General features: G+C 41.6%; 2 protein-coding genes and 1 long non-coding RNA gene across 11 annotated transcripts in view; 1 reads left to right on the top strand and 2 right to left on the bottom strand.

The window, feature by feature from the left end:
• TOLLIP (toll interacting protein) overlaps positions 1–1,463 on the bottom strand; it is a 33,392-nt gene extending 31,929 nt beyond the window's left edge. Inside the window, exon 1 of one of the 5 annotated variants that reach the window (XM_083511798.1) lies at positions 862–1,463. In XM_083511798.1, the coding sequence (XP_083367924.1) occupies positions 862–894 (33 nt within the window). In that variant the 5' untranslated portion in view covers positions 895–1,463. Of the gene's footprint in view, positions 1–418 lie in introns of all 5 variants that reach the window. The other 4 variants (XM_083511800.1, XM_083511797.1, XM_083511801.1 and 1 more) reach the window with 4 other exon arrangements.
• The window catches only part of LOC310710749 (uncharacterized protein), a 28,925-nt gene continuing 6,316 nt past the window's right edge, over positions 622–23,230 (top strand). The window contains exons 1-6 of one of the 5 annotated variants that reach the window (XM_083511854.1): positions 622–708; positions 9,835–9,934; positions 12,468–12,603; positions 16,549–16,587; positions 17,068–17,143; positions 22,777–22,940. In XM_083511854.1, coding sequence (XP_083367980.1) covers positions 9,926–9,934; positions 12,468–12,603; positions 16,549–16,587; positions 17,068–17,143; positions 22,777–22,822 — 306 coding nt within the window. In that variant the 5' untranslated portion in view covers positions 622–708; positions 9,835–9,925 and the 3' untranslated portion in view covers positions 22,823–22,940. Of the gene's footprint in view, positions 709–4,387; positions 4,803–9,834; positions 9,935–12,467; positions 12,604–16,548; positions 16,588–17,067; positions 19,494–20,336; positions 21,576–22,776; positions 22,941–23,230 lie in introns of those variants that run through there. The other 4 variants (XM_083511852.1, XM_083511853.1, XR_014528226.1 and 1 more) reach the window with 4 other exon arrangements.
• Positions 17,002–18,316, bottom strand: LOC310710769. Its single transcript, XR_014528231.1, has 2 exons — positions 18,187–18,316; positions 17,002–17,124 (listed from the first exon to the last, which is right to left on the bottom strand). It is a non-coding gene; the product is annotated as an uncharacterized lncRNA (long non-coding RNA).

The following is a 23,230-nucleotide window of genomic DNA, read 5'->3' as shown; positions in this document are numbered from 1 at the left end:
CAATTGGTAGTACTTAATACTTTTGTGTTAAATCTTCTGCAAAGGGGAAAGCCAGTACCGGTATGCAGACCATATGACACAAGCTTTCAGGATGTTCATCCACTTCTGACGTGTATGTCAGAATAAATAAAGCTCCCTTACAGCAAAATCCACGTGTCCTTTTGCACAAATACAGACCTACATTCACAAACATAACAGACTCTTTTGGAGCCTTCCACGAAGCCACTCTCAGTTTAAAAAGCCGGTACACTGCGCTAGGACTTTCTCAGCTCTTTTAGGCCAAGAGGGGGGAAAGCATGGATTTCAAATACGTACCAAAGTTTGTGAAAGTCTTGTTTTTGCAAATACGCGCCCCCCAGCCGAGAGAAGCTCCTATTTGCAGCTTACACATTACACTGCCAAGGACAGAATTACATACCGATGTGAGGAATGACGGAAAACCGTCCTCTTTTTATAAAACGGGCTTTCCTTAGTTCGGCCTGGCTGTTTCTCGCATTCCCTTCCCTCGCTCGCCCACTTACCCGGCGTGGTTAAGACAGAGGCGGAGGAAGAGGAGGGAAAGAGTGAGGAAAGAGGCATGACGACGGAGCAAGACCATTCTCGCGCGTGTCACAAGGAGCGGCCGGGCGGAGGGAAATGAAGCGGACACATGGTCCGCCCCATCCCTCCGCCCTGAAGGGAGCTGAGGGGGCCTCTCGGCCCACGCAGGTAAACGGAACCCGTCGGCCTAACCCTCTGTGGGGCAAACAGGGGCGCCCCCTCGGCCCCCCCGCCACACCCTCGAGGAGAAGGTCCCGGAGTCAGGAGCGGGTCGTGGGCCCGGGGGACGCGTCGTCAGTCACAGCAGCGGTCAGTACTCACCGGGCCCCTCTGAGTGCTAACAGTGGTCGCCATGGCACCTCCCTCAAACCGGGGTGGTCGTCCCTCCTTCCGCCGATGAAACGTCCCTCAATCCGACGCGGCAGAGTCAGCTGATTCCCCCTTCCTTACCGTCTGGCCACGCCCCCAGGCCACCGCTATCCGGTACTGCGCGTGCGCCTGGAGGATCCCACCCCGCCCCTCACCCTCAGTAGACGCCGCCGTAAGAACCGTTACGTGATCACGCGCAGGCGCAGGCCGGAGGAGGTTCCGTTCTCAAACTGCCGCTGTCGCTAGCCTCGCATCCTTTATCCTCTCATCCCCTTTTCACCGCACACGGTGGGAATCCCTGAGTCTGCTGCCGTCTAAGGCGCGTGCGCGCCCAGACGGATTTGTTTAGTATCTGGGTCCCGTTGCCGAGGATGTGCCGAATGACAGAAACGGCTCCGCAGGGGCGGCTGAATATTTTAGAAACGTTTTGCTTTAATGGGCCATTATTAACGTCACTAGCCCCGCCCTGCCTATTAAAAAGGCACCGCCATTTCCCACCACAGCGGACTTTAAGCTAAGGGCTTCTCGCTTCACTGAACCCGTTGACGCAACCGCGCCCGTGCACCTCCTGATTGGCTGGCTGAGTGCGGATGGGCGGGGCCGCGTTAGTCCTAGCGGAAGGGTCGCGCGACCTTTCATCCGTCGTCGCTTGTCTTCCTGCGCGCGCAGGAAAGTGAGATGGTACAATTCTGGCCCCTATCGCTTCAGACTAAGTGAGGGGTACCTGTGTGTGTGTGAATATAACCCACCCCCGAAACTTCCCACAACTAAAGACAGCTGGCACTATTCCACCCCAAACTTTTTTCGCAAACGTCTTTTCGCAGAGCTCGTGCTCAAGAGAGAAGTTAGGGGGGCGGGGCGCGCGCGCGCGCGCGCACACACACACACTCACACTCACTCTCCCTGCATCTACAGTGTACAGGAATATGATAGCTTCGTTCAGCTCTCACGCTAATCTCACAAGTGAATGGCCAGAACACTAATTATACTGCATGGCTGGTTCATCTGCTCCTGTGCAGGAGAGGGGAAAAACACACTATCTAAAGAGTTTACCATAAAACTAGTCGGGCTGGGGAATAAATGGCCAGAAGTAGCAATATTAGCACATGATAAAGGAAGAAGTGGTAATACGTGTGATAGAAAGCCAATGTTGTTTTGGACATGGTTAACAGTGCAATTCTATGCATATTTAGAGTTTTGGAAAGGAGTCTACAGGTTATGTAGTCCAATCGTTTATGATGTTTATGATTGTCCAAACTGGAGAGGGTTAGAACTATGCAATGGAAGTTGAGGGGGAGAATTCAAAGAGGCTAAAGGTCCCTCGGGTAAAACACATGGTGAGAGACACTGTTTATATACTAATGCTGGAGCCTTCTGGACCAAATGGCTAAGCTGGAGTGCTTAGTTTTAAAGGAGAGCATAGATATAGTGAACATATATCCAACCTGGTGGAGAGAACCAGTGGGTCATGGTTATCTTTCTGTACAAACACTATAAAGGGGTAACTTCCACCCTATGGGCTTAGGCCCAGATATGGGTCCCATTTGGGCCCATGGGACTGTTTTCCTCAAACCTTGCTCATCTGCCCCACAGCTGACGTGACATCAAGTGTAGGGTTGGTAGGTACATGTTCTTTTGCACGTGGAGCTACTGGAATCAACTGCAAGGAGAAGTTCCCAATCAAAAACTGCATAGGACAGCTGAGGGGGCTCACTGTCGGTGCTGATTTGTTTGCTGGTATGGTTTGAATCCAAACTGCACCTGAAAATTGACTTTAAAGGATGGGTGGCCTTCTGCTGCCCACCTGTCAGTTGGCCTTCAGGATTTAAATGGTGAGTCTAATTCCCCATCTCTTCTCTAAAGGAAGGCATTTTGGAAGTCACATTGCTCTGTATAACAAAGGGCATAGACGTCCAACAAATTAGAAATTTTCAGAGGTGTAGACTCCTTCATAGAATCACTCAGTGGTAGTATCAGTATCAAAATTAATTAAGTGCAGGGGGTACTTGAGATGGAGAATAAAATCAATGAGGTATCCCAAGTAGGAAGTATTACATTAATGGGTGAATTCAAATACCTTCCTAAAGGCTGGGTAAATGTGATCAGTGTTGCCTTCAATCAATGAAGGCTCCCTTGCTGCAGAGGAACACATGTAATGCCAAGGAATACTTAGCAAGGCCTCACTCCTTGTTCTACAGAGGAACAAAGAATGCCCAAATAGGGCTTATAACATCAGTCAATGAGTCACAAGTATGAAAGCCAGTAGAGGCACCAGTTTCATATAAGTTATAATATTTTAATCAAAGCGGTTCATACATTCATCTGAGTCAGTGGGACAGGAGCCACATTGTGTGGTGTATTTTATTTATCTAAAGCATTTCCTTTGACCTTTAGGTGACACAGCTCCAAGAGTGGCTTACATGTTTATTTAAAAATCAATCATTAAAAAAAATAGAAGTGTGTGGTTTTTAACTGTCCTATTTAACTATATAGTGATGGTGACATTTTGTCTCATTAGCTGCTTCTTCCTTACAGGGTAGTGGTAGCTGAAAGGAGAAGGGTCCTGTCCTACCAGAGATGCACCAGCAGATGGGAAGGGGGATGATAACATTTTACTTTGCTACCTGCTTCTTCTGTCTCTATGAAGGCTTTGCATGCAGTGTGGTGTGCTGTAATCTATTGATCACAAAGGAGGTGGAGAGTTTGAGCAAAGTTAGCAGCTTCATGTGCATATACCTCTCATGGTATGTGGTCTGCATCTACATGTGCAGAAGAATTAAGTGATAAGAGTTCCTAAGTGGTAGAATAGCCATTACCACTTTACATAAGAAGAGCCCAACTGGATCAGAACAAAGGCCCAACTAATCCAGCATGCTGTTCCCACGGTGGCCAGGCAGATGTCTGTGGGAAGCCTACAAGCAGGACTTGTACTAGAGGAGAATCGTATTTTTGAATGTTCTTCTATATGGCAGTACAGTGGTACCTCAAGTTACAAACGTCTCAGGTTACTCCACTAACCTGGAAGAGTTACCTCGAATTGAGAACTTTGCCCCAGGATGAGAACGGAAACCGTGTGCTGGCGGCGCAGCGCCAGCAAGAGGCCCCATTAGTGAAAGCACACCTCTAGTTTCAGGTTAAGAACGGACCTCCGGAACAAATTAAGTTCGTAACTAGAGGTACCACTGTAGTAGCAGCAGCGTCGCTAGCCGCTTGGGTGTCCTGGGCGTTGTGCACACCCTGCACCCAGGGGAGGGGTGAGTTGGGGCAGGGCATGCTGTGCGGAGACTTGCCACCACCTCCCCCTCAGCTGTAGGGTGGCTGAGGAAGAGGCAGTGGGCAGATGCAAGCCCCATGCTGCTGCTTTAGGCAGCACTGAACCTGCAGGCACCTGAGCCACTGCGTCACTCCCAGGAGAGACGCGTGGCTCGGGTGCCTGCAGGCCCTGCGGTAATTGCAGCCCTCCACAGTGTGGCGGCCAGTGCCCCCCTCCCCCTAGCTACGCCTCTTGAGTAGTAGTAATAAATATTTGCATGTAGGAAGCTGACATGGGCTAGATATTTGCTCCCTGACAAAGGGCAGTGTGGTTTTTGAAGGTAGCATTCCAATATAGCATTCTTTAGTTTAAAGAGGTACTGTCCATTCTAGAATTTTACCACATTTTGCTCAATTTGTAGACCAAGGCATATTTTGCACAAGCTGGAAAGCATTGCCAATGGTTTCTTCCTGCAGGCTTACATGCTGGGTCAAACTGAGCTGAAGTAACGTACATGTGCATGAGAATTGGCCTTTGAAGTCTTGGAACATATTCTGATTTTCTGAAGGAAGCGGCAGTTGGTCCTTGTATAGAGGAAGAGCAATTTGTGCCACCACTAAAGAGGAGTCTGCATCAAATGGTAGTTGCTGCAAGTTCAGCCTGCTTTTTAAATATTTAGCATCTGACCTCCTCTAGCCTCTTGTGTAATTCTAGTCTCTTCAACAGAACAAAGACAACTTTCATATTAATCTGAGTGCTGTTCTGGGAGATAAAAATCTGATCATTTCAAAGTCTATTTGAATAATGTAGCTGCTTCCTGCTGCTAATATCTGCAGCATTAATTTAGTCATTAATTAAAATTCGTACTGCAGATCCCAACAGCTGGAAATAGAATAGTGCAATTAGGAGCTTTCTAAATTTATAACAGATATTTTTATGCACTATTGTAATGCATGTATGAAGGTATGGCAGCTCAGAGTTATCATGCTGGCTCCAATAAATACATTGATTATAAATGGATGCAATTCATAGAGTGTGGAAGATAGCATCTACTAGATTCTAGTAGGACAATTTGGAAACAAAGGCCACCAAATGTCAACAAAATAGAATTCAATTCAGACAAGTGAACATAGGGTTTGTTTAACCAAATGGTTATATATCCTGCTGTTTGTTGCCTTGATCTTTGAGTGCTAACGCAAATCAGTACTGTAGTATGCCAGAGTGGTTTTGTTTCTGAGCAGAGCCAGAAGGGGGCAGTAGGCTGCAAGCATGTCCTCATTTGATGTTAACAGTTATCCAAGAATCTCCAGGGTGTTTCTGCAAGGCTGTGCTTGATTTAGAGCAAATTTGCTGGTTGCTTGCACTGAAGGCCTGGAGTAGATTTCTCCTAGGAATTTCTTCTCATAGAGGGGAAATCTCAAGAAGTAGTGGTGGTTAGTCCAAGATTGTATTTGGCAGCATGGATACTTGTGTACTTACATGCTGTTAAGATAAAACTGAAATGCTGAAAGACAAACCTAGAAAACAAATTTGTGACATGAAAAACAAATTTTGGCTCTGTGGCAAAAGAAAAGAAAACCTGTTAGTTGTGGCTCTGGATAATTCTGATTACAATCTTTGTTTCCGGCATTTAATATGCTGAAGCAGAATTGACAATGCAGATCATCACTATAAAATTAACTGTAACAGAACTAGTTATTGAATCCTCCTGTGTAGCTTTCTGGACATTGAGTTATTGTCTGCTTGCCAGGTTTTGCAACTAAATTCCCTAACAGCTTGGTTAAGGAAAGTGCATACTGAATATCAGCAAAGGTTTTTTGGTATCTGCTTGTAGCACAGTCTTATGGCTTGGCTTCATCTTTACTGAATCGCCAACCCCACTGCGTTCAATTTGTTTTACTCCTGGGAAGATGTGCATAGAATTGCAGCCTTATCTTATTACCTTTGACATTCATATACCACCATCCCTCACAGGAGCTCAGTGTTAAATAAAGAGTTATTCCCTACTATCCATTTTATCCTCACATCAATTCTGTGAGGAGGGTTCATCTGAAAGGATAATTACGGACTTAAGATCACACAATGAGGTCCATGGCTCAATGGAGATTTGAAGCTGGCAGTGGAATACCAGTAGTTGGAAGCAGTGCTTTTTTCCTGGGGTTACTCAATGGTACACAGTACCGGCACCTTTTTAAAAGAAGAAGCAGAAGCAGCAAAGCACTGATTAAAAGTATGGCACTTACTGTAACAACTTCATGGTGAGTACTGGCACTTTTTTCCCTAGAAGAAAAGCACTGGTTAGAAGACTGATTGGGGTATTGAAAGCCCAGAGCTGGTAACTCTGTAAGGCAATAGGAACCCAGTGGGGTGGATAGAGCCTTTACCAAGCAAAAGGTGCTACAACACCTCACAGACTGCCTCTCCCCATATGAACCAACCTGGACACTGCGGTTATCACCTGAGGCCCTTTTTCATGAGCTCCCTCCACAAGCGGTCTGCAGGGTGACAGCACAAGAACTGGTCTTTTCTATGGTGGGTTCCCGTTTGCAGAATGTTTTTTCCTAGGGAGGATCACCTGGCACCTTCATTACATATTTTTAGGTGCCAGATGACAACATTTCAACCAGGCATTTGGCTGATTAACATTCTATGGCTTTTTAAATGTGTTTGTTGGAGGGGGGGTTATTGATTTGTCTTTGTTTAATTATGGATTTTGTATTTTTCTGTTGTGAACAACCAAGGGATCTGTGGGTGAAGGACACTATATTATTATTATTATTATTATTATTATTATTATTATTATGGATGGGTGATTAGAATTAAAGTACCCTCTTCTAAGTTGTGGGCTTCGGCTAGGGAGGGTACAACAGTGACTTCTAGTGATACCTGTGTAACAAAAATCTGCTTGCCCAACAGGGCTTCTGGTTTCTCTTTCCCCCTGTCCTGCCTCCCGCATACCCCTAAAATTCAGAGCAGATTTTGGGTTGCAGAGGGCAAGGAGTGAAGTCCTCATGTATAAGCGGATACCTGGTTGTGCTGCATCAGATGTCACCATAGGGCTCCAGAACCATAGAAGGCTCCAAACCTGGGAACAATTCCTATTGAACTCAGAGGGACTTCTGATTATTATTATTATTATTATTATTATTATTATTATTATTATTATTATTAAATAAATTTTTATTACATTTTTATAATTGCAAATTCCATATATCACATGCCAATATCCAATCCTACCTTATCATTACCTTTACAATCTTCTCCCTCCCCACCCGACTTCCCTCAGCTTCCTCTTCTGGTTTGTTACATTGTTTGTTATATTCTGCATGTATATATACTATTAAGTGTTGTTACAATATCATCCTCCATGTTTAAACTCAATAAAATTGTGAAAGTTTATTCAAATCCTGCCAATGAATCCATTTCTTTTTGTTGTTTCTGCAAGTAAGTTGTAAATAGTTCCCATTCCTTTTTGAAGTCACTGTTATCTTTTACATGTAATCAGAAGTACCTCCGCCCCAGAGGGACTTCTGATTAAACATGCTTAGGATTGCACCTTGTTGCTGGGGTCAATACTGATGCAATGCAGCCTGTCCACATAGGTCTGTGGGACGAAGTTAGAAAGCTACATGGATTGTTAAGTGTATCCTGCTGCAGTACTGCATTCCAGATCTAGACCTTATTTTTTTTAAAACCCTGCTTTAATTTTCATTGTTATTGTTGTTTCTTAGCTGGAAGGATGTACACTTAGGCTACAATTCTAGACCTGCTTCACCAGCAGTAAGCTCCAAGTAACTCAATGGTGCTTGCTTCTGCCTTGGATTGTGACAAAATGTGGGTCAGTAAAAGGATCTCCTAGAATACTGTTACAGATGCTAGGATTTTGGCTATTTGTGGAATGAACAATACTTTGAAATTAATTGTTTTGCTCACATGAGAGAATGAAATGTGCAAAGTTGTAATAACAAAATCAAGCAGGATTCAATTTTTATTCCTATGGACTAGATCCTCAGTATAGGCCTATCTGTGTAAATCTGATGGGCTGTTTCCAGCAAAGTCGTTGTGGAAATGGAATGCATTGCTCTTGTACAACATCTCTCCTCTCCCAGCATGATTGGCATACCTCGCCCCAAATCTGCTCTGCATCTCCCCTCAACCCTCAGAAGGGGACTTAGAGGCAGTGGATGAGTTGTAGTGGGGGGTGTTATGTTGTGTGAGTGAAAGATGTTCACTTAGCTGCACAAGAATTTGGATTCAATCCAATTATTCCAGTGCAAACTAATGAACTTGTTGGTGTCAGCTCAATTAAAATTGAAAGGTCTTCCAGTGTTGCATTTAGTTTTAGACTTCTTTGCAAGTGCTGCCAGCATTCAGAATTCTTTATTTCTGAGATTGCATCAAGCAGCAGCGATCTAATCATATGTGACTAGATTGAAGTAAAATTCAAATAATTTATTTTCTCTTAATGTAAGTATTAGCAACAAACAGCACAAACCAACAAGTATAGGTTGTTGGTTGCAGGGTACAAAACTGTGTACAAAACTGAATCCAATCAAATACAGTTATAAAGAAGTCAGCATATGAGTAATCATAAATCTCAATACAGAAAACTAAGGAGATCTAAAGCAGCAGCAGCATATCCAGTACAGGTCAGATTTACAGAATGCCTCAGACTGAAAAGCCTCTCCTGGGTTCCTCCAAAATCTATTTATTTATTTGAACATGCATCTATGTAATTTGTATGTGCAGATATTAGGCCTCTTACACAAAGTAAAAATGAAAACCAATTTTTAAAATTATTCAAATGTAGCCTGATTAGTTGTTTACTCTCTGGAGGTATCCTACTCTTAAAGTTTAGCAAAGTTTCCAGCTCTTCAATTGTAGGTTATTTACTGATGATGATGATGCTTTTTTCCATGCTGAGGAGACAAAGCATTGAAGTTATGTGCTTGTTTTTGCCACATTTCAAGCAAAGCAATGCATATATTCAGCTCATTAAACTTAACAGTGCTAAGTACAAGAACATCACCTACCAGTTGATATGAACTCGTTTTTTAAAGAAAAAATATGTAAAGTTTGAGAGATATCATCATGATTGTAGCCTGGAGAGGGAGTTACCTATTTTAGCTTAGAAGAGGTGATTTGGGAGTGGAGAGAAACACTTTGTGATCACTTTTATATCAATGCAATGAGCATGCAAACCACATAAACTCACAGTTCAGAGTCAATCCCACAGAAAAACAACAATACCAAAAATCCACATACCACAGGCTACATGTAGGCTCTATGTTATCTTGGTACCCCCAAGTCACTGGAGGTGGCTAAAACATTAATAGAGATGAGTGAACCTGCTTCGTTCTAGTAGTGCTTAAGGAACATGGACTGTGATGTCATAACCAGTGTTGTTTTTTAAGAGAAAAAGGAGTTGGTATTCACCATGAAGTATTTACAGTAAGTGCCACACTTTTAACATTTGGAGGGGGGAGGTGCCAGTACTGTGTACCCCCAGCACTGGACTCATCACATTTTGTGTTTCCCCAGCTTTGCCATTAGCAGCCAATGATATGAGGTGTGAGGAGTGGGGCAGGAAGGTTGCCATTGCCACTGGCTCAGCGGTTCATGAAACAGCAAGTAGTTATTAATGGGAGTGACAGGTGTTACTATTTTCCCAGGTGGACTATTTCTAAAAGTAGAAGTCACTGGTGAACAAAGGCATCTGATGAATTCATACTAAATCTGGTAATTAAAGTGAAAATTGAAGCCATGGGAAAGGTGAGAGAACAGAAGTCTTAAAAATCCACTATGGTAACATATGGATGTAATTTTCAAAAGCGGCTTGGAGAAGCAGTTAAGGTGTCTAAAATGGCTATAAATCAAATTTGTTTTGTAATAAAAATTTAGACACTAGGATTTCCCCTCCCCATTCCATAATTTGAGTTCCTGCGTTTGTTCTTCCTTCAGCCTTTGCTTTCATTCCCCTCCCTAATTTAATGCATAATTTTTGCATGATAATTTGTTAGCATGATAATTTCTACTCCCAGTCTGACTACCATGAGTGATTGCAAGTGCCAGTAACAAAAACGAGTTGTTGCATTAATCCAACACTTTTTCCTATCGCAAATAGTATGTAAGGATATTTCATTATTGAAATAGGTCTGTATAAGTTGGTATTTCAGGGCACTTGATTCTAATGGGCCAGTAGCTTATTAGAGCACAGGTTCTTCTGTTCAGTTACCTGTAGAGACCTTAGCAGCACAATCTAGAAGCGGTCATGGCTGCACCAAGATCTTTATGTACCTGTCCTGCTGACAAAACTAATACTGTGCCAAAAATTGTTCCACATTTTATCTGAACATTTTCTACCAATTAATTTTTAAAAATGCATTGGGAAAATATCAAAAGGGAGGGAACATTTCAGTGTTGTTCTCATGGGTAAGGTGCAAGGTTTTTGTTGGGCTCACCTTACTTTGGAGGTGGACAAATATTTTGTGAGTGTTCTTTCCTTATTTAAATCATCTCTCCAGTTGTTTGCACTCTGTAGGTTTAATGGGGTCCTGAACTTCCTGAAAACCCTATTAAGTCCTTGGCTGGGCTTTTCTACAAGTACAGGGAGACACAGAAGCTTTTTGTTAACATTTTTCTAGGGTATTTTTACTTTTAAATAAATCATTAGGTGAATAATAAGGGTGTACTCTTTAAAGGGAAGAGCTTCCATTGAAAAACAAAACCAGCAAGGGTGCAGATCTCAGAAGCTTATTAGTTATCTTTTCCAGCTCCTTGCATTTCAGATAAAGCCTAGGGGAAGATGTTGCAAGGTACCTCCTTCCATGGACCTTTTAGATTTCTCTACTTTTTGGTACCTGTTGAAGACTTTCCTCTTTCAACAAGCCTTTCATCCCATAAATGAAATGCACCGTTTACTTCTGCTGAGAAGCCGCCCCAGGGAGTCTTGGGCTTTTTCACCCTCTTAAATCCATACCTGTACCATGGAGCTTGTGAAGAAAGCGGAGACAGAAAAATGCCCTTTCAGAGCTCCTCAAAGTTGACCTACTGTTTCAGTGCAAAGGCTAAGTGAAACACAGCTGTGCAATGTGTGTTCAGACAGGTAGCTCACTGGGCAGCAGAGAAATAAGAGGAATGAAATACACACCAGGCCAGCAGGATGTCTACTGTTCATGCAGCACAAAGTAAAGCAAGTTGAAGAAGTGCAATATATCTCCTTAGAATGTTATGTGTTTTGTCTCCTACAGAACCATAGAACACTTCGCTGGATGCTGTACCTTGCCCTTGGACTTGCTGCCAACAAAAGAAAGAGCCATCTAGGTACCACATAGCAGTATCAGCAGAAGGTTCAGGTGCATCTCCATAAGTGAATTTTTGAGGGCTGGAATTAGCAGATCTTTTCTCGTGGAGAATTTCAAGCAAAATCCGTAGAAAATATAGAAGAGAAATGAGAAATTGCTCTTGGGTTGCTATAAAGCCACTCTTCCTCTCATTTCATAGGATGTAGGACCCGCATGCAGAAACCTACACAGAAATTCCAGCAATTGTGTTTCCCATTCTTGCAACGTTCTCAAGTAAAGTTACAGAGAAGGAAAAAATAAAATGCAGATTCCAGGTGAAACAGAGTGGAATATCTGCTCTTCAGTTGCACCTTTCTTGAAAAGATCCCCCAGCACTTTAGAAATACTTAAATTGACAACTGGAGCCAAAGAGTACTCAATAATACTTCCTTGTCATCCTGGAAAAAGTTACAAGGGGGGTGCTGCATGGTTCTGCCCTGAGCTTGTTGTTGTTCAATGTCTTTATAAATGACTTGTGTGAAGGATTTGAGGGAATGCTCATGAAAATTGCAGATGATATCAAACTGGGAGGGATAGCTATTGCCACAGAAGACAGAATCGGGATTCAAGATGACCTTCACAGATTGAAAAACTGGGCCCAAACTATTTTTTTAAAAAAATGAATTTCAATAGGGACAAATGTAAGGTTCTACCCTTAGGCAGGAAGAGCCAATTTCACAAATAAAAGATGGGGGACACCTGGCTTGCCAGTAGTACATGTGAAAAGGATCTAGGGTTCTTACAAGGCCACAAGTTTAACATGAGTCAATAGTATGATACAGCAGTAAAAATAGGTAATGCTATTCCAGGCTACATCAACAGAAGTATTGTATCCTGATCAAGGGAACTGAGAGGAGAGATGATAACCAATGACCATATTCAAATATGGTGTAATATTGATGTATTAAGCAGTGTTTTTTTAAAAAATAAATAAAAATAAATGTTTGCTTTACTCTCCAAAGACAGTGGTTCTGTTCATGCTGGTGGGCTATGCCTTTATATCTGTCACAGATACATGGTTTGGAACAAAAGGGAAGATGGAAGAAGAAGAATGGCTGCTATCCATTTCTAAAGTCAGGTTCATGGAGGCAAAGCATAGTAAGTATAAAGCAATAATAAAGATTACTCTGCTTGTTTTGCCAAACAGATAAATAGATTCCAGGCTTCAATTTATAAAACAGACATTAGACCAAACAGCACGCATCCCTCCCTGTCTCCATAATTGTGTACCACACTGTCATAGTTAGTGATTGGACTAGATTAATATTGGCAGAACTGGTGTTCTGACAATTGCTGGAGACTGCAGCAGACGAGTGGAAAGCACTGCTGAGCAGTTAATAAGTGGCCATTCTTCAGTCATGCAGCACTTGGAATAGCTTTTCAAAGGGAGAAAAGAAAATTCTATTGGGTTTCAACACCTGGTTGAGCAGCTCAATAGAGACAAAATTGAACGTTATAGCAGAATCATTATTTATTTCAGGACTACATCTTCATTGCATGGGCAGTCTTAAAATGAAAGTTATTTCAATGTGAATCAAGTTCACGCCAGCATCTCAGACCAGCTTCTATGGGAAAGGAGCTCTTTACACATAATTTCAGGTGGCAATCATATCCAGCTGAACACATTGGGGGGTCTTTGTTTTCGTTGCAATGTGTTTAAAACATGCTGGATTAATAGGAACAATACCAAGGTGACTTAAAAAACAACACCCTACTTGTGAGATGCATTGTTTTCCAATTTTAGCGACAGCAAAAATGACCTCTGATTAAAATAATGGTGCTGTTAGTGTATTACATTCAGGACAGATAAAAGAAAGCATTTTTTTTCACACAGTGCATAGTTAAACTATGTACCTGCAGGAGGCAATGATGGCAACCAACTTCATTGGCTTTGAAAGAGGATTAGACAGATTCATGGGGGAATAGGTTTGTCAATGGCTAGTAGCCATGAGGGCTATGTTCTGCCTCCATAGTCAGAGGCAGTAATACTTCTGATTATCAGTTGCTGGATACCTCAGGAGGGGAGAGTTCTCTTGTGCTGGGGTCCTATTTGCTGGTTTCCCATAAACACCTGGTTGGGCACTGTGACAACAGGATCCTGGACTAGATGGGTCATTGGCCTGATCCAGCAGGTGGTTCTGATGTTCCTATGCCAGCTAGACATCTGAAGTATTTTTCTTGACTTCTCAAAAAGCGCAGTAGTATTCTAGCTCTGGGCCCTTGAGACAGAGCAGGGTAGTCACCAAATAAATAGCAAAACCCTTTGGAAATTGTCCTTTTGGTGAATTGATGAAATTTAAATGGAGGGTAATTCCAACGTCTTGTTCTCATTAACTCTGTGAAAAAATACATTTCTCTCTCTCAAGCAAAGTCAACATCATTATTCTTTTGACTCTGGTTCATTACAAGTAGTCTTTGCTTTTATGCAGTGAAACTGTGTTTATCCCCTATAATTTAGCTAATCCTTTCCTCTCCCTGCAGTAACAGGATAGACATGCAAATCAGCTCCTATCAATTTCATGTGTGAAGTGGAAAGTCAGGCAGTAGGAATGGAAGTGGGGGCTGGGGCTGGGGAGGAAGTTCTGCCACTTGAATGTCATACATTCCCCCATTGGGTACTCCAATTTTATAGCTATTAGTTTTTATAATTAACAGTGAATATTAAAGAGATTTTAAGATAATAGAAGCTCCCAATAGTGACATTCAGCAGGTTCCACCCACCCCACCCCCCTACCATATCCTGTTTCTCTCTCTCTCCCGTCACCTCACTGTTTTTGGTGCTTGAGTGCCTTCAAGCAAATCATTATTTTCTGTTAGATGTTTAATCACAAACCTTGCAAGGAAATTTTCTGTTTTTCATGCTGCACTCGGTGCAGAACTAACTTCATTACCACATTGACACGCTAGCACATTTGTCAGCCTTAAAACCCTGTCGTCTTAAAGACCCCAGTCCAAAAATTCCCCTTGGAAAAATATTTAGTTTTAAACGATACAGTACAGCATAATTGGTCTGAAGTACCAGGCTTTTTTCCTATTTCCAGCTTACCACTGGGCTATTCCTCCTGGGTCTGACAGGTTGTCAGGGGTATGGGGGCGGGGGAGGGGAGACTTTTGAAGAACAGTGACTAGTTTTAAAGGAAGCTCAAAGCTCGAGGGGGTGTCTCTATGGTAACATGTTTATGTAAATTTTCAGGTAAGGGATGTTTTCTGGGGCACTTTTTCCCCCTACTGGCGTGACTGAAAGCAGTAACACTGATTTCAACAGAGCATTGTTACCTTAATGTTACTTGAAGTTCCAAGCTGTTCTTTATATACCTATTGGCTGTTTTCCAGTAAGAGGGCATTTTGCCATATTGTAGCTATAGAGCAATTAACATGAGAAAAGCTAGGGGAAAACATACCAAGTGTTTAGAGGAGAGCACCCCATTTTTAGATGATTGTCCTTTTTAGAGTGAAATGTCTTATTTAGGAACCTGAGCAAACAAAGTGCTTGATGGCTGTGTGTGTGTGTGTGTGTACACACATGCACACACACACCTATACACACAGAGAAAAGGAGGGAAATATTTTTTTTTAATGGACTGCTGCTTGATAACCCAGTTGTGTGTGTGTCTACAGTTCATAGTAGGCTTGGGTCTTCAGTGCATGTTGGCCTCATGCAAGACAGGACATGCATATTTTCATTGGATCTGGAGGAATGGTCAAGAGACTGATTCTGCATGGGTGTGGGCAATCAGGCAGACACAGGCATTTTGAAGGGATTCAGCTTCTGATAATCATCTTGGCCTCATCTCACTGTTGGCTTCAGTATTTCATACTTCTGCTGTGGAAATGAAAAGACATCTTGGATTGTACACTGTGATGTGGTCCTTTATGAAGCTGAGTGACATTACAGCTGTTTTGTCATGTACTGGGCATGAGCAGGAACTGAGGCATTCACAGCAATGTAAGGATCAGACTACATGTGTTGTTAATTGTGCAAATAGGACTAATAGGAATGTTTGTTTTAAAATCTGTAAATAGCAGCTATAGTGGAGTCAAAGCTGCAATGGGACTGCAAGAGAAGGGAGAGATCAACCCTTTCCCCTCTTGTCATTGTTCTAATGAAAATTACTCCCTGAAGGTTCTATAACTTGCATGGGGAGATCAATGGAGGCTTTTGGTTCCTGATGCAAACAGCAGCTTGAGACTATGTGTGGGGCAAAAGGGCAAACTCTCCCTCTCCTCCCCCTGTGGTCCTGCTGCTGATCAGAATCCCCTGAAACTCCACCAACCTGCCTTAGTATGCACAGGTGCATGAAAAAATAAAGAGGAAAGCATATGAGCTTTTCCACAAGCAGCACCTTGACTGATTTTTGCATATCCTACATCTACATTTTTTATGCTGACTACAGAATATACAAAATAAAACCCAAAGGCAAACCTTCGCCGCTCCCATTTCTGTTCTATATTAACAGCATTCAGACATGCATACTAATAACCTGTGATTGTGGGTAAAAACTTTCTGCATATTTTAAATGCTAGTCACTATTTATTGGAGATATTCAGAAAAGGATGCAAATCCCGCTTAGCTTATTCATATGATGCTTTTTGGAGAAATTCCGGAAACGACTCCATGTTGTCTGAAATGATCTGTCTGCTTACTTTCTCGAATCCTTATGAATTGTTCCCAAACTGAAAAACATGCGTTAGAACTAAATAAGCATCAGTCTGTGGTCAATGGTCTATCTAGCTTGGCATTCTCTCTCTCAACAGTGACTAACCAAAAGTTACAAGGAAGTTTTTACATGCAGGTCATGACAATTCAGCTGTAGCCTATTGCCATTCCCCAGTCTCAACAGTATATTGCCTTTCAATGTCTGTTTGCCGCAGCCTAAAGCTTCAAAAAGAACCATTTCCCATGTGTACCTAATCCTCTTTTCCATCCTAGTCACCAACAGAAACATCCTGTGGCAATGAATTTCATAGTTTCATTGGTCATTGTAATCTGGGCATTTTTAATTTTTTTTAATGATTCTTCTCCTCTCTTTTTACTTCACGGAGGACCATCTTCTCATGACCATATGCCTGAAAGGAACCACCGTAAGTTGCAGGATTTTAATTTATTATTATTATTATTGCTTACTGTTACTAAACTCCAAGGCTACATTGCCTCATATAAGCAAACCAATGGCGTATCAGTCTTGTCCCTTCCCTACGGTAAAGTTTTCATTTTCTGTATCTTGTTTATTCAGTTTTCTGTTTATCTACAGGCCTCTGCCTGGCAGGCTTCGTGTATCTGCTTTCCACATAAATGTCAGATACCATTCTGAAGCTTCAACTTGGCTGCCACTTGGCTGGTTGCCATGTTGATCTTTAGGATTTTTATTTGCCTGTCGCAAAATGCTATCTATTTATTTCAGTTGATTTTAAATCTGCCAATGTGCTCTGAAAGCACTTACGAAACACATTTGCCTAGCTTGCCTAGTGCAAATATGGAACATCTGGGCCAAATGGCCGCAATGAAAACATTTATTCACAAATCCAAGCAAACTCTGTGACTTTTCTTCCTTCTTCCTCTAGCTTCCAGCACAAATGAGAGAGAAGAAAATCTAAGGCTTTCGCAAGTTGATCCGCCTCCTACAAACCAAGAGAATAGGTTAATTCCAGACTTTGGACTCACGGCTTCCTGACTCATAAATTGATTTTTAGAACAAACATACAACTGCTGTATCATGAGGTGAAATTGCTACATAAGTCATGATAGCAGAAGCATGGCATAATGGCTAATTCTGAGTAGCTGTGACATAGGAAACTATTGGTTCAGAGCTCACCTCTGGTGTCAGCTCATGGGTGTGTGGCCTTAGGCAAGGCACTATACTTCAGTCTTCCAGTTGCAATGGGCAGATAATAATACTGACCAACTTTACAGGATTATTGTAAAGATTTTGAATAATGTATGCATAGAGTTTTGAAAAGACATTAGTAATGTATTTGTAGCCTCTTCCAAAAGCAAATGAGGTCTCCCACTGAAACCCCTTTGAACATGGCTTTGATGGCTTCATTTGGTAAATTTTGGCAAGTGTATTTAGAATATATATATGAGCCATTTTATTTCTCATACTTTTCTGGGTAGGCCCTAAGTAAAGACCAGAGCAGCTAATGTAAGCAAAAGATGGGTGAAACCCAATGTAGCATGAGCAGGCATCCTCCCTCCCTCCCTGACCAGTCTACCTCCCTGGGTAAATAAACTCTGGAAGAATTAAAGAACTACCCTCCTTCTATTTCTTAGCATTCTTAATCATCAGCATATACAATTTTAAGATGTCTTGGAATGTTCTCAAAATCACATTGTAAGGATGTAACGCTAAACACACTTACTAGTCAGGGATAAGCCCAATTGATGCAGCAGAACTTGCTTCTGAGTAAACATGCAACTACTGCACTGTAACATCATAATCCTATCCATGTTTACTTGGAAGTAAGTTACCCAGTGTTCAATGGGGTGTGATCTCTAGCAAATGGTGGGTTTAGGATTGCAGCATTAAACACCTAAATTGGCATGGTACATAATATGAATATAGGAACATATAGCAAGCTGCCTTAGGTTGAGTCTGGTGATTGCTCCATCTGGCATAGTATCACTGACACTTACTGCCAGCAGCTGTATAGGATTTTAGACAGGAGTTTTTCCCAACCTACCTTGACAAGCTGGGGACTGAACCTGGGTCCTTTTGTATACAAAGCACTTGAGCTACTTCTGAGCTATAGCCTTTCTTTAATCATGCCTTCTGTACAGGAGAACAAACCTTGCTGAAATTCTTAATTCATGTTAGCAAAATAGTTAAAGAATCAGATGACATACTTTTGGAGAGTGGGTTTTTTTTTAATACAAGGAAATTATAAATTTAAAGTACATATTGCTTTTTAAAGTGGCAATGAAGTGATCTTAGGTGTTCCTAGAAGGTTGAGAAGAGTGGTTCTTAAAATGGCATTAGGCCATTATTTTTCCAAGTAAGGCATGGCGAAAAAAATTGTATCAGTTCTGCAAGGTCTTGGTCATTCAGCAGCAGGAGAAGGCTATTAACTATGAAGTTATTGTTGAATAAGTAGGTATATAATAGTATGAAAACTGTGCAAAGTCCAAAGCAAAGCAAAACTGCATGCAAAAGCTTTAAAGGATCGGAGAGGTAATCTGACAATTTGGCTTGTTTAGGCTTTATGAGTAAGTCTTCAGCACTCATTCTCTCATTTCCCTCTGGTAACTTTGGAGTAATTTGATACTGTACAGGTACCCCCCTAATATTTTCAGACTGTTCCACAGGGTCTCTTATCGTTGTTTCTGTATCAGAATTGGTCCTTGCCAAATGAGAATCAGGCTTCTTCGTAGATAAATGAGGCTCTTTTCTTCTGGCTTGAATTACATTGGCCTGCTCGTTGCTTTCTCTACTCTGTAAGGCAGGTCCTGGTTTATCATCTTGATGCTGAAAAACCTTGATGGCATTATTTCTGTTTGTGCCTAGTTTTCGATTGATATGTGCTAAGCTCCTGTTACGACTTTCTAATTTCTTAATCTTTTCCTCTTTCTCATTTATCAGGCTTATAACCACCTCCACATCTCTATCCAGTTCTTCCACCCATTTCTTGAGGGACTGCGATTTGTCTTTTATACTCCTGTTCAGGTCCTGAACAATGTTTCTTTCTTTTAATCGCATCTTATTTGGAGAATGCCGTTTTGCAGCTGTTTGACAGGCTTCATATCCCTGAGTTAGATAATTCCCCATTCATCAACTCATGTGTGCCTGTTTAGGGAATATTGTGAAGGCAGCGGGAAGAGTAAGATATTTGTTCAGAATTCTTCCCTACTTATACCTTCACATCACTCTGATGTCATAATGATTAACCAACAGTACCATTCACTTGAAACTCTCAAAGCAGATAGCAAAGGGAACTGTATGGAAATATGGAGTTAGCCATAAGTGGCAATATGTACCATCAGTCTGCAACTGGTAAGCATGTTGTTGAAGCCCGAGTATTTACTGATAGTTTCATATTTACAAACACATTCACCTCTGATGGGCTTCTTTTTCACACATGCATCGTCTTCACTTTCATGGCTTCTCTGGACACCTGATAAGGCATTGCTTCCATGTTATGATCAGTGGCGTAAGTCTCACTCTAAGGCCAATAAAGCACTGGTTAGAACACATAATCACATCTACCATGTGGCAATAAAGGCAGCAAAGAAGTCTTACTTCATGGCCTCTGCTACATCCTCAAATAATAGACCAGCAATAGTTCCCCCTCTTTTCTTCCCAATCTATTACTGCGTGCAATACTAATGTCTCACACAAAAAATGAAACTGATTTGTAGAAAACACAACTTGAAAAAAGAGACAATGCACATATTTTTTGTAAACTAAGAAATCTTTAATAAAAATAAATAATAATAATAATAATAATAATAATAATAATAATAATAGTAATAGTAATGGTGTTGGTGGGAATGGGCCTCTGGAGGCAGGGTAGACCTGCTCTGGTTGTTTGCCCTATCATTTTGAGGATAAAGTCCCTCCCTCTGAAGGTATGCAGTCCTTTCCCCAGTGCCGAGGGCCTTCTTGGTAGTGGCGCCCACCCTGTGGAATGCCCTCCCACCAGATGTCAAAGAGAAAAACAACTACCAGACTTTTAGAAGACATCTGAAGGCAGCCCTGTTTAGGGAAGCTTTTAATGTTTAATAGACTATTGTATTTTAATATTCTGTTGGAAGCTGCCCAGAGTGGCTGGGGAAATCCAGCCAGATAGGCGGGGTATAAAGAATAAATTATTATTATTATTATCTCTGTCCCTAGTAGGCGCAATGTTTGTACCACATTGTGGTCCTCCAACGAAGCTGGCAGATTCAGGACAGTTGATACCAAGTGCCTATATACACAGAGCATTGTTAAACTACAGGATTTGCTGCCACAAGATTACACCTGCCAACTTGAATAGCTCTGAAAGAGGATTAGACAAATTCGTGGAGGATAAACCAATCTGGGGAGACTAGACATGATATATTATCTCCAGTATCACAGACAACATGCCTCTGAAAACTAGTTGCTGAGGAACATGAGGAGGAGAGTGGTGTTGAGCTCATGTGCTGCTTGTGGGGTTCCCATGGGCATCTGGTTGGCCTGACAGCGTTCTCACATACTGGATGATGGGTGTTGGATAAGCCTTTGGTCTGAACCAGCAGGGCTGTTCTTTTAGGTGAGGTGTAAAGTTAAATTAAAATAGACCCGAACATGTAAAATGCAAATGTGGCAGGCTGGTGTTTCAAAATGTGTATTACACAGGTGCCACTTGTTGGGTTGCAGGTCTCCATTCGAAAACCCAATTTGCCTTCAGTAGCAGCAAAGACTTCTTGGTTGTGTATAGACCACAAGAGCAACCACTTACCAGAGTTGTAATGTGCTTAAAGAGAAAGCCAGAAACGCTATGGATGTGTGTGTGTGGAGTGGTGTCTAATCATAATAAATTTGTACAAGATGTGATACGTTTCTTCAGTTGAAATATATTTATTGTCCAAAGAAGTTTAGGGAACTGAAGCCAATTAATTCTGGGTTATTTTCTTCTTTTTATCAGCTTCTTGTTTAAAACCAATTAGAGGGGTATACAGAATTACAGAACTAGCAAGAAGATTGTTCCAAAGGATCTTTAATGTCACTACAGATTCTTCTTTGCTTTTGTTACATAATCTCCTCCTTCTGGATGAGTTGTTCTTCCTCCATTTTATGCTGTTCTAGCATGAAATTACAAAGCCCTGTGCTGCAAATTAATTCCCTGTAGGCACATCGGGTGCATCAAATAAAGCCAATTCTGACCGGCTTCAAAAACCTGCCCTGAATAAATGCCTCCTGAAGAGCCCCTATCATCCCAACAGCACTCTGAGGGAAAAGCAGAAAGAAAGCAATGCTGAGGTCATGAGTCTCTATTCGTTTTTGTCACGCAGCGGTTCTCAACCTGTGGGTCCCCAGATGTCGTTGGACTACAACTCCCATCATCCCTGAGCTCTGGCCTTGCTAGCTAGGGGTGATGGGAGTTGTAGTTCAACAACATCTGGAGTCCACTGGTTGAGAAAGGCTGGTAGAGGCTCCTGGGATTTCTGATTTCACTTCTGAAGGAAGCTGAAGAATCTTCCTGAAGCAATGTAAAAGTGTTTTCACACATGAAGGTTAAAGCAGGTTTTGCCTTGAGCCATTTGTAATTCAAATAGAAACAAAAAAGCACATATTAATTATAAATGCCTATATTTCACCTTATTACCAACAATTTGATTTAATATTTGATTTGGGTTAATATTTGTATTATGCTTTTCCAACAACATGTGTTGAACTCAATGAGGGCTTGTCCACGCTGGAATTGACTGTGTGTTTATAGCTGTTTGTGTTCCCATATAATTTGCATAGTCCACATGATTTTACTTTCAAACAACACCAGCCTTGTTGTTTCTCTCCTGTAAATTCGGGTTTACACACTACAGGAATAATCTGCTAAACTGGGGAAAACCGGGTTCTGCTGCACCTGGGGTCACTTCCTCAACGTTTCCAATTCTATTCTATTTGTTGCTCATAACTATTTCCCATGTGCTGTGGAAGATGAAGTTTTTTCTTTCTTTCAATCCCTCAGATTTGCACAGAAAGCTGCACAACAAAAATTTACAATTGCCTGTTTGCTTTTGCACAGTTCTTGGGTGGTTTGTTTTTGTTTTTTAAAAGCATAGCCATCTGCACACGGGCCCTGTCAGTACTTCATTGGCATTACAGACATGACAAATTAGGAGGCAGGGACAAACATGAAAAGGGAGCACCTACTGACATGGACAGGAAAGACCAAAGTTGCTTCTTATATACAAATTCAAATTTATCTGGGTATGGTCTACTCTGGTCTAATTCACATGGGAGGAAAATTAATTAACAGCTAAATAATGTTCAAATGTGGATAAACCCTGACTTGTTCACATAAATATTGAGAAACAGACTCAATATTTAAGACCCAAGACCCAATATTTAATATACAATACCATTTTATCTATGCTAAGATTTGAGGTGGCTGAGGTGACAGCAAAAAGAGATTATTTCTGACAAGAAGGGTAGAAATCTGACTTATACAAGGACCCTATTACTACCATTAGTAGTTAGCATAGGGGCTTCATTTTATCCAAATGAATATTTAATGTTAATGAACTGCTTCAGTGAGAGAGTTTCCTAGACCCAAAGAGATGTTTTTTCATTATGCCCCAGTGTGTAGGCTCATACCCTTCAACATTTCTCCAATGAAAATAGGGACATCCTGAGGAAAAGTGGGACAGTCCAGGATCAAATCAGAAACCGGGACAGCTTCTCTAAATCAGGTACGTCCCTGGAAAATAGGGATATTGAAGGGTATATAGGCCCAGTGCAAAACAAGCAGAGCCGTAGCCCTCATTTTGGGGAAACCTTGGACTGCCCAATGGAAAAACAGAATTGGAAGGGTCTTATAGATCATAGATCATTAAGCAAACAGTCTGTGAGCACCTAGAAAGGAATGCTGTGATCACCAATAGTCAGCATGAATTTCTGAAAAATAAGTCATGTCAGACTAACCTGATCTCGTTTTTTGACAGAATTACAAGCCTGGTAGATGAAGGGAACGCAGTGGATGTAGCCTACCTTGATTTCAGCAAGGCATTTGACAAGGTGCCCCATGATATTCTTGTAAAGAA

This window comes from Podarcis liolepis (genome assembly GCF_965112155.1).
Source record: "Podarcis liolepis genome assembly, chromosome: 1".
NCBI classification, from domain to species: Eukaryota; Metazoa; Chordata; class Lepidosauria; order Squamata; family Lacertidae; genus Podarcis; species Podarcis liolepis.
Note: the sequence above shows the minus strand (reverse complement) of the source record. Positions and strands in the feature narration are given on the sequence as shown.